We start from the raw sequence: 11,766 nt of genomic DNA on the forward strand, positions 1-11,766 counted from the left end.
TGTTGTAGGAAATATAAAAGTGAACACAATTAGGTTTGAGAACTAGACTAGCTGGTATGTTGAACTGATTAAGCCAAAAACGAGGGTTAGGTGGTCGTTTAGGGACAGATGAACAGGATCACAACGAACTAGCTGGTTTTTCAAGGAATATGTTTTTATAACTAATATATAAAGTTTTTATCTTTCTATATATGTATATATTTTGTAAAATATATTTTTGAGTCTTATCTAATGGACGTGACATGCCATGTTTTCAAAAAGAAATTCATGTTCACTGATCGCATTGTAATAATCTTCCCACTTTTATCATTTACAACTATTTAATGTGTAAAATGTTTTAAGCTTTATGTATATTTAAATATATTAATTATGTTAATTTATCTGAAAGTATAACACGTAGATATAAAACTATAAAATATAATCATACAGCTGTGATTTTGTTTTCCAATAATACAAATAACGCGAGTATATAAAAATTAATTAACAGGATATGATTATGATGGAAAAGGAAATATTAAGATATGATTATAAAGCATTAAGTAAGTTATTTAATTAAAAAAAGTTAATCATACATATCTTCATGTTTCACAACTAAACTGGAATATCTATCTCGAGCTCATACGTACAATATTAATTTGAGATAAGTTTGGATCACAATTTCCTTTGGAACAAAATGATATTTTCAGATAAAATTTGTTTTCTTTATGTATTATGAGTAGATTATAAAGACTCAAAAGAGTACTCAGCTTCAAGGAAATCGTACAAATATTGTTCTTGATTGTTTTCAAAGCTGAGTTGCCTTTGGGACTGATGAATTCTTCCTGCTTGTCAGCACATGCATTCTGCTTTCCACTACAAAATCCACTTTGGCCCTCTAAATCTTACCCCACCCCCACCCCTCCTCTCTCTCCTTCACCATTTCAGTAATCAAGTTTCAAAGTTTCAATATATTTGATCCTGAAGTTAAATCTTTATGTTAACCATGAGAGCTGGTGGTTTCACTATCCAACAAGCTTTAAGTTCAGATGCAGCAAGCATTATAAAACAATCTGTCACACTAGCACACCGCCGTGGTCATGCTCAGGTGACCCCTCTTCATGTTGCTAACACCATGCTCTCCTCCGCCACCGGCCTCCTTCGAACCGCCTGCGTCCAGTCGCAATCAAACTCGCACCCTCTTCAGTGTAAAGCTCTCGAGCTTTGCTTTAATGTCGCCTTAAATCGTCTACCAACATCCTCATCTAGCCCTATGCTAAACCCTAATCACTCATCACAACACCCCTCTATTTCAAACGCTCTAGTTGCGGCTTTCAAGCGCGCACAAGCTCACCAGCGGCGTGGATCGATTGAAAACCAGCAGCAACCGTTGCTCGCTGTAAAGATTGAGCTTGAACAGCTTATAATATCTATTCTAGATGATCCAAGTGTTAGTAGAGTGATGCGAGAAGCCGGATTTTCGAGTACACAAGTGAAAAAGAATATAGAACAACTTGTTTCTTTAGCTTTGTCATCTCATCAGACACATCCTCCTATTGTTTCAAAAGGGTGCACAAAAGAAAATAGTACTGCAAATAGACTTCATAATGATCAAGTTAAGGTGATGAATGAGGATGTGGTGTGTGTAATCGAACATCTTTTAAACGAGAAGCGATCGCGAAGTCTTGTGGTTGTAGGTGAGAGTGTTGCTACCATTGAAGGAGTTGTAGGAAAAGTGATGGAGAAGGTTAATAAAAGAGAAGTTCCTGAAGCTTTAAAAGGTGTTAAGTTTATAAGTCTTCCTCTATTCTCTTTTGGCCAACTATCTAGAGGAGATGTAGAAAAAAGACTTGGAGAATTAAGGAGTCTAGTTAAAGGGTTTGTGCAAAGGGGGGTTGTTCTTTACTTAGGGGATCTTAAGTGGATTACTGAGTTTAGGATGAATTCATTGAGCCATGGAAGGGGATACTATTGTCCGATTGAACACTTGATTTTCGAGTTGGGACGATTAGTTTGCGATATAAGCGACGAGATTAGCGTGAAGCTTAGGGTAATGGCAATATCATCTTTTCAAACATTCATGAAGTGTAGAAGTGGAAACCCTTCATTAGAAGTCACTTGGAAGCTTCATCCTCTTACGATACCCGCTGGAAGCTTGAGCTTGAGTCTTGTTCCACAAAGGTATAGCTCGTTGTCATGTCGTGTTAACGAGTCATTGAAGCAATATATGAACTTTCTTTTTTGAACTTTATTTCGTAGTTCAAGAAAATTTATGCAATTTATCAATCCCTTTAATCATTTCTCATGCTTTTTTTTCTATGCTTTGAATAAGTATTCCTATGAAGTTCATTTAGGTATCAACTTTCTTTTTTTCCTTTATGCTTTTCTCTCTTATCATATCATTTGTAAAGTGACATTGATCTTAGTTCTATACAAAATAAAAATGACTTTCTGACCCCTAGATTAAAGTATACGCATATACCATGTCTCCAATAATTTAGCCTTCATCATATGACCATTTTTAGTTCTTGCAGTGATATCCAAAGTGAGTGTGGAAGCCAGATTATGGGTGCAAATGGGGTTAGTCAAATGATGTGCGAAAGTGGAGAGGAGAAGCATGTTACAAGTTGTGTCGATTACTCGGTAGATTTGGAGAGTAAAGCTAAAAGCCCAAAATCCTCAAGCTTCCCGGCATGGCTGTCTGATAAGAAAGCAATAGTCAATAATCAAAATCAGGTAAACCAACGAACATATTACCCAGTAAAATTCCACTCATAAAGTAGACAGGGTGTCCCATAGTCACCTAATTCGTGGTTCGCTCCGGTTCGGGTACGCGGTTCGGGTTCGCGATTCGCTAGATGGCACGAATTCGGTACGGACGGGGGTATGTTCATTTCGGTACGATCCGGTACGCTATTCCGGTACGGTGTACCATTTATAATGTTCATTTTATATTTTTTGTGTACAAACTTATAAGTTTGAAGACCAAATGTAAACTAGTGAAGATAGAGGGGGTTAAATGTTAAAATAAAACAACTAGTTATACACTTTATATGTAAAAATTTAAAGCTTTACATACTAAATGTAAAGTAGTAAAAGATAGAGGGGTTAAATGTTAAAAATTTCTAAACTTATTTAAACCTAAAGTTGAAACCCTACGTACAACCGCTATTCTCCTTCTTTCCTGCTGATATTGCAGCACCAGAACCAGGATTGCCAAGTTACGAACAGCTCTGGAAACAAGAATTGGAACGATCCAAATTAACGAATTGAAACGACGAATCAAACCTTAAATTCGCGAATTGATAGCGAATTGGTCCGTATACGAATTCCGTACCATACGAAACGTACCAATTCGAAATTCGTGCTATTTTGGGCGAATTCTGTGACTATGGGGTGTCCGGGGAGGGTGAGATGAACCTTTCCTCTATCCCATAACTATTATCTCTACTTTTTACACTTTAAAGTTACATGATACTATACATTTTTTTTACTTGGATAATGGTAGTATATAATCTAATATTATTCATATCTACTAAATTCAGGAATGTGGTTTAGCAAAAGATTTGTGCAAGAAACTGAACTCAATCTGCACTTCAGTTCACATAAACAATGAAAGAAGCTTATGTTTCTCTTCTGTTTCACCACCTTCACAAGCTTCTTGCTTTTCCTACAATCAAGAAAACCCTGATTCCAATAGAAACTCAAACGATGGACGAATTTTGGGTTCTACATCCCTAGAGAAAACCTTAGAACCATATAATCTTCATGATGAAGGAGAGCCCAGACAAAGGTTTCCATCAAACCCTGATTCCACCCCAAATTCAGCTTCTTCAAGTGATCTTGTGGAGATTGAATACATGCAAAAGTTTCGGGAGTTCAATGGGAAGAACTTGAAAGTTCTATGCAATGCATTAGAAGATAAGGTTCCATGGCAAAAGGATATTGTTCCTGATATCGTGGGTACGATATTAAAATGTAGATCAAGAATGATGAGAAGAAAAGAAAAGCAAAAGGACGATAAACCGAAAGAAGAAACCTGGTTTCTCTTCCAAGGAAGTAACTCATGGTTAAAAGAGAAGATTGCTAAGGAATTAGCTAAGATTGTTTTTGGATCGTATTCGAGTTTCACTACAATTGCTTTAAGCAAGTTCTCAACATCTCCAAGAGGGGAATCAACAGATGAAGTGCGAAATAAGAGGTTGAGAGATGAACAAAGTTGTAGTTATCTTGAAAGGTTAGCTGAAGCAGTGTATGTGAATCCTCATAGAGTTTTCTTTGTTGAGGATGTAGACCAAGTAGATTATTGCTCTCAAAAGGGGATCAAACGAGCTATAGAGAAAGGGAAACTAACACACTCGAATGGCGAAGAAGTTGGTTTTTGTGATGCGATAATCGTGTTGAATTGCGAAAGCTTTAGCTCGAGATCAAGAACATGTTCTCCATTAGTGAAGAAGGTACAAGAAGAAGAAAGCCCCAGTGTATCTTTAGATTTGAATATTTCCTTTGATGAAGGTGATGAGGAACATTCCATGTTCATGGATGATATAGGGTTACTTGAATCTGTAGACAAATGTATCAATTTCAGCATTCAAGATTTGTCACTATAAATCTTGAATCTTGAACTTAATATCCTTCCTAATTGTCTCAAAGTTCAAGATTCAAGTTTTGTCATGTTTCATCCTATTGTGACTCATATGTATCTATTTGCATTTGGTCTAACATATATCTTTGTCTTCCTCCATAAAGGGTGGACACAGGTAAATAACAATTGATACCTCTAACTAGTTTTTTAGATAAACATGATAATGATGCTTAATAAAATTCATTTTAGGAAGAACACATTGCATTTTACAAAAAAAGGCTATAAACTTTCATGGAACTTGTGCATAAAGAGAAACACATGGCGATCAACATGTGCATATAAGATCAAGTCGGGCTCCACACAAATTATTTGTTTATAATTTACCACAAAGAGATATAAAGTATGATTTTAAAAAGTAGTTTAAAAGTAAAACAATAATAATTAGGTCTTTAGTTTAACCATAATATGGTTTGATAAACTTCAGCAGTTATTGCGACAACTTTTTAACGTCACAAGAAATTATATTAACATCATAAAAAGTAGCAAGTTATTGGTGGCAAGTCCAATCTACTTTATGGTCCTACCATATTCATCTTTACATGTAAATACTTTTTGGGCATTTTGGCTCATGATAATCATCTGATTAGAAACATTTACGTGCTATGTGAATATGAGAGACAAGGACTGTTTTGTTATTTTTGTATTCTGAATTAGCTAGGTTAAAATGGTTAGTAATGAAGATTTTATAAAGATTTTTCTAATTAACTCTGTTAAATTAAGAAACAGAATATGAATGTGAAATAAGAGAAGAGGAAAAGAATTTTAAACTTACAAAATTGTAACACGTATTTGTTACTTTTTTATTATGTATAGATTTTATATAGTTTTCAAATATAAAAAAAAGTTGTGAAAACTATAATGGTTTCTGTTAATATTTAAACCTGCCTTCATTGAGAACTATTAAGAACCGGAACAAATGTCACAATGATTTGGAAGAACTAATTAACACCGAGAACTAATTAACACCGACTCTGACTTTTGATAATCATAACAGAACTCAACACTACTAGAAAAAACACCTTTCTTGACATGCATTGCGTGTCATAAAAGGGTCTTTATGACACGCAAATGCGAGTCGTTGATTGAGGAGTCATAAAATTAACATGACATGCATTTGTGTGTCATGTTTTTATGACACACATTTAATGACACGCATTCATGACACACATTTAATGACACGCATTCATGACACACATTCATGACACTTATTTTATTACACCTTTTAATGACACACATTCATGACACTCATTTTATGACACTTTTTAATGACACACGTTCATGACAAGCATTTATGACACATACGTATGACATTCATTTACGCGTGTCATGCTTTTAATTGTATAAATTTTTTTATAAAATTACTAATTTGCCCTGAATACATGTATAATAACAAAAACAATAAATCTTTTTCATAAAACAAATACACATATATATATACCAAAACAATCCATTACATAATCATTTATTACAAATATTTTAACGTTAACAAAAAAAGAATTGTTTGTCAATACATAATCAACACCTAAAATACGATTTATAACTTAAAAATAGAGTTAACCGCATAAGTCGACCAATCTTCACGAATGCCATCCATATCCGCAGCCGAGTATTCTTCTACTCCTTTCCCAACCTGAGACAACAATTAAATAAAATAAATCTTAAAAATCAGAATTTAATCCTAATATGAATTTAAGCATTTGTTTGGATATATAAGTAATTATTTCTCTAATATACAGACTAAAATATGCCTAAACTTACATTATCATTGTCAAGTATTTCAACTCCTTCGTAAGCTATCTCCTTCATGAACTTCATCACATAGTAGCCGCATTCAGTACCTCCTGGCTGACGTGGACACTACCACAATTAAAAATATCAAGAAATGTGAACCCATTGCGATTTAAGTTTAAACTAAAGGGTTTCAATATTTACAATATCATTACAACCACAATTTACATAAGGGATTAAGTGCTTACCCTAGCGTTAATCCATATGAGTTTAACCCTTATGTTGGCACCACTTCCTGAAGCATATACGGCCATTGCCCTAAAAAAATCAAAATTATATCAAAGTATATTCCAAGTCTTTTATCATCCATTATGATAATTTGTATTACTTACGTATCAATAATTTCCTCAACTGCTCATCGACACTTCTAGGCCGTAAGGAATCAAGATAATAGCAAGTAGTTTTCAGGTTTAGTACTGCCAACTCCCAATGATTTCTTCAAAATCCAAAATCCAAAATTCAATCAAAATAAATTAAGATAATAGGTCTTTACGAATACTTATTTAAAAGGAAAATCAAACCCGGGATTGTAGGGCAATAGGATGATGTCATTGCCCTTTCTTTTATACAATCGATCTCCATCACTTGTTGAATGCCTTCTTAATAACCTTGTATGAGTGCATCTCTGCAAGTAGAGGCTCAGTCATGTAAACCCGTTGCAAAGCTTGCCTGAGTGTCTCCATTCAGCCACTAGCAGCCATCGTTGACATCATCAATCTAGATAAAGTTATGGTTTTGAATTCACATTTCAACAAGTAATAAATTAACATTTTTAGTACATAATTTACCTAGATCCTCCAATGTTGAAAACTCTGTTCTCCACTGGTACTCATAAAGATCGGCACCAAAAAAATAAATATACACAAAGAATTAGTTACAGGAAAGGGATTTCGTTGGAATGGTAAAATGCAACCATAAACCATGTTGAATAATGACAACGTATGTTACGAAAGTAGGTTAGTTAGTACAAAAATATAACTGGCAATCACTTCTACAACATCCCCATTAATAAAATATATAAGATAATAGGAAACAAGATTACCAGCTATTTTGTATATAAACCATCTTTTCTCAAACTTAAGCAATACATATACCCCAGTTAATTTGAGGCATAAGTGCCTGGCATTTCTTTTATAGTTCCATTTTAATTTAAATTATTCAATTTGGCAAAAGAATTCCAAACTAGTATGTATTTCTTTTCTTAATTAATAACAATAATTAACCTGGCACATCTTAGTCCTGAACGCGTTAATTTGGATATGAGCCCCTAAATTTTGTAAGCATAAATATACTAATATAAAATGTGGTTTTCTAAACATAAAAAAAAAATAAGACATTGCTTTTGGAAATGCTTAATAAATCAATTCATAGGAACTCTAAAATGTTAGATAACTAACTTGAATAAGAAGCTTTAAAATACAATCACATTTCAATGGTTCGTATCATCTTCATTATATTATGCAATTCTCTCACAGGCATATTATCGAACAGGTGTTGTGCATACTTCCTAAACAACTGATTTTATGTCCGGTTTTGTTTGATGAAACCAAATAAACACAAAATCAGACAAGAAACTTTGAAAATCCAACAATTGATGGTTAAACACACACTTTGATATGCAAAATAAAAAGTCACCTGATGGTATGATGTGAGACAGAGATGATCGTGAAATGAGTTGTTGCGAACCCAGACGATGGTGAAATGCAACGAATCATCCTACTTCAAATCGGAGATCACGGTAAGCTAATTAGATATTACAACATATATCAACTCACACAACAATTTAAAAAGGAAGCCACAGTAATCAAAAATGAAAACCAAGTTGATACCAGAGAAGAAACTGCCCTAAATTGTGGTGAATTAACACAGAGGGAAATGGAGAGCAATGTGGAGAAGACGATAGAGTTTAATCGGGTAGGAATAGACCAGATAGCCGATGGAATTGATCGATATGTGAATAGATGTAGGATTGTCAAATTTGGAGGGGCGGGAATACCATTTTCAAAGGAGGAAAACAAAACAAGGCCTAGTGGGAGATAAATTTAGGGGAAAATGAGAATTAGTCAATATAAAATTTATCACAATTTGACAATGAAAATATTAATAATTCAAATAATATAAATAAAATAAAAATTAAGAACTTTTTTTAAACCGTGAACTTTAAGTATTAGGTTACCACCTGTAATGACCCGTCACACCCAGCGGCACCTTTCAGATCTACGGTGTGGGCTACAATCGGAGATGCTTTATGATTTCTTGAGTCATCACAAAGTGAAAACTACCACAACAAACTCGAAAACACACTGGAAACATATGATTTTGCATCAAAACAACTGCATCCGATACAAAAACTGTCAAAAGATAAAACCCTAAAATCCTTGATCAGCCGCACACCCTTTCTCCCTCATCTGATCAGAACCCTCCGGTCGCCGGAGCACCCCCCGGCCGTCGTTCCTGCCGTCGTGCAGAACCACCTCCACCATCTTCAACCTCCAGTAACCTAACATCATCATTGACCTGTTATCCAGCAGAACACCGAAATCAATCTTCAGAAAAAATGAAAAAGGACGAGGGAAACAGAAAGAAGTGTTACCGGTAAAACAACTCGTCAGACTAAAAACCGTGTCGCCGTCGCCGGCGTGGCTCCGCTGTCTCCCCTGTCCCGGTCTCTCTCTCATCGTCGTCACTCTCTTTCTTCGCCGTCACTCACTCTCTCTCGCTCTCTCTCTCTCTCTCTCTCTCTCTCTCCGTTTCTTCGTCGTGCCACCACCAAACGGTGGTGGTGGTGGTGATCGGCCGGTACACAGATCAAAGGGAGGGGTGGTTTAGGGGTTTGCATGTGTGGTGAGGTACCAGAGAGTGAGAGAGGGTGTGTAAAGGAGGGTATTTATTTGCGGGTTTTTTAATTAAGAAAATGTTTTAATGAAATGTATTTGGACAAATATACCCCATGCACAAAAAGACAAAAATGGCATGTTGGAACAGTAAAAAATGAGAGTTTTTGAGATTTGGACTAAAATGGCAACAAAATGCAAACCACAGAGACCCAGATTTAAAAAGTTTGAGATTTGAACTAAAATGACAAAACTGCCCAAACCACAGAGACCAAAATGGGAGTTTACTCTTATATCTATCTTAAAATTCCAAAGTCAGTGGCTTTTAGACCCCGACCCTACACTTTTCACAATAAGACAAATCCACCTCAAACATTGCAAAATGACAGTTTTAACCCCTACTGCATAAAAATGATAAAGCGATCCCTCAACTTTGCGAAATACCATTTTAGCCCCTTCTTCATTTTACCAGCACCCCCATACTTTTAACGTTTGATATTTTTGACTCTTTTTGCTCTTCCTTTTACATTTTTTTACCCAAAGTACTACCACATTGCAATTTTAGTCCTTGGCTTTGCAAACATCAAAGTTTAATTCATCATGATTCTAATATTCCAACTTACACATGTATTATATATAATAGGCGTTTTTAATATATTATATTATGTTTTTTACTGATTTTTCATCACTTCTTTTTTAAAGAACTAATTTGTTTCCACTTTACCTGTTTCTAAAGTTTCGATTATGCCCTTTTATTCCTTTACTTGAAAATAACTTTTTTATGTGTGTATTTTTATGTATGTGTCGATATGAATTAGAGTTGATCTACATTTAGACAAAAACTTTTTTTGGAAAACGAGTCAGTGCAAGTATAATATGTTTTCTTTATATACCAAACCGAGCGTTGTTAAATATAATACATTTTTATTCGACTGTATAAATTTGAGTTACTCTGCGTTTCGTGCGCTTTCTATTTTTATAAAGCTATAATAAGTCCTTTTTGATTGTTGCGCATCAGTCGCGGGTCACATAACACTTGTTTTAATCCGTTCGTTGTTTGCAATGTACACGCGTCGCAATGCACAGTGGTCTATTTATTAGTTAAGTCTTACATGGGTAGATGATTATGTGTTAGAACATGATATTCAATAACAATTATCCGTATTTTTTTTTATATATTTGAAACATATAAATAAATTTTATTGAAACAACTAAAGTAAAATATAATGTATATAATATTGTAGTTCATATGCCTACACCGAGAAATTATTCAAAATAAACGAGTAATAATGGTTGCGATTTAAAAGTTATAATATTTAAAGTTAATAACAACTTAAATCTGTAAATAAAAATTAACATTTATTTTATTTTTTGGTTATGTTAATCATATTTATCTTTAAGAGATTTTTTGGAGGGAAAACAAAGAAAATAGAAAAGTCTTGAATGAATTTTTAGAGGGAAATTAAAAATTAAGGGAGAGACTTGTGTTTCTAAGAGACTCAAGTTCAATTCCTGCTTCTCCCCATTAGTTTTCAGCGGCACCTGGTGATGATGGGAGACTAGGCGAGTAGGCGGCGATCGCTAGTTCGATCCTTGAACTGAATGGGTTTTATCTCACCGCACTGTCGTGCCTTTGGGCGAGTGTTCACGGGCTTCTGCCCTAGGTGAGGGTTTTCCCCAGTTCGGAGACGGGTGTATCCCGATGTGGTGAATTTCGCCAGTAGCCCATTTGGAGGATTCGTTGACCGTTCAAAAAAAAAATAAAATAAACTAAACCGAATTATCGATTATTTTTTAGGGAAACTAGAAGGCATATTAAAATTATAACAGATAAAACATCCTTTTATTTTTCAATTTAAGGTATTCATACTTTAATCCTAACATTTATTTTCTTATAATTTTTTAAATATCAAAGATAACCAAAACAATAGTTGAAGTTTTCTGTTTACTATTTACAAATCAAAACCATCTATATCTTTTTGCCGTTTTTATTAAATAAAAAGAGATGCATTTATGTTTTAGTAATGTAATTTTTTAAGGAAAAGGTTATAAAATTTAGTTAATTCGTAACTTTTAATTAAAGTTGCATTAGATCTTTTAATACTACTTTTATTTTTTACGAATTTGAATTAAAGTCAAATGCAACACAACTGAAAAAGGTCCCATATAAAAAGTTGGATTTGCCATATTTTTTAGTAGTTGAATATCGATCAAATGTCCGCCGCAACGCGTGAGAAATTTCATTAATACATTTAGAGGGTGTTTGGGATTGCGTTTTGAAGTGATTATTTGATTATTGCGTTTGTAAAACATAAATAATAAAGTGTTTGGATGAAAACGTGATTATCTGCCTCCAAAACGCAGTTTTGGAGAATCATGTACCTACATGTTTTTTCAAAACGCAGTTTTGAAAACGCAAAATCTATTTTGAAAATGCATAATCTATTTTTAAAACACAACGCCAAACACCCCCTTAATTAATTTAGAAAATATAGTGTTTTTTATAACACCTAAAAGATGACA

The 11,766-nt window shown here is 34.2% G+C and overlaps 1 protein-coding gene and 1 long non-coding RNA gene across 2 annotated transcripts; one reads left to right on the forward strand and one right to left on the reverse strand.

The window, feature by feature from the left end:
* The first annotated feature begins 635 nt into the window (after nt 1–635).
* On the forward strand, nt 636–4,698 carry LOC110898188 (protein SMAX1-LIKE 3). The gene is made up of 3 exons (XM_022144946.2): nt 636–2,157; nt 2,511–2,712; nt 3,522–4,698. The coding sequence occupies exons 1-3, from the start codon at nt 974–976 to the stop codon at nt 4,584–4,586; spliced, it is 2,451 nt and encodes an 816-aa protein (XP_022000638.1). The 5' UTR covers nt 636–973; the 3' UTR covers nt 4,587–4,698.
* Nucleotides 2,999–3,389, reverse strand: LOC110898189. The gene is made up of 2 exons (XR_002569257.2): nt 3,328–3,389; nt 2,999–3,209 (listed from the first exon to the last, which is right to left on the reverse strand). It is a non-coding gene; the product is annotated as an uncharacterized LOC110898189 (long non-coding RNA).
* Nucleotides 4,699–11,766: the final 7,068 nt, after the last annotated feature.

This window comes from Helianthus annuus, chromosome 13 (genome assembly GCF_002127325.2).
Source record: "Helianthus annuus cultivar XRQ/B chromosome 13, HanXRQr2.0-SUNRISE, whole genome shotgun sequence".
In the NCBI taxonomy this organism is placed as follows: Eukaryota; Viridiplantae; Streptophyta; class Magnoliopsida; order Asterales; family Asteraceae; genus Helianthus; species Helianthus annuus.

Coding starts and splice junctions, on each gene's coding strand:
- LOC110898188 (XM_022144946.2), top strand. CDS start 974: ATGTTAACCATGAGAGCTGGTGGTTTCACTATCCAACAAGCTTTAAGT. Junction 2,158..2,510: donor TTGAGTCTTGTTCCACAAAG/GTATAGCTCGTT, acceptor TAGTTCTTGCAG/TGATATCCAAAGTGAGTGTG. Junction 2,713..3,521: donor TAGTCAATAATCAAAATCAG/GTAAACCAACGA, acceptor TACTAAATTCAG/GAATGTGGTTTAGCAAAAGA.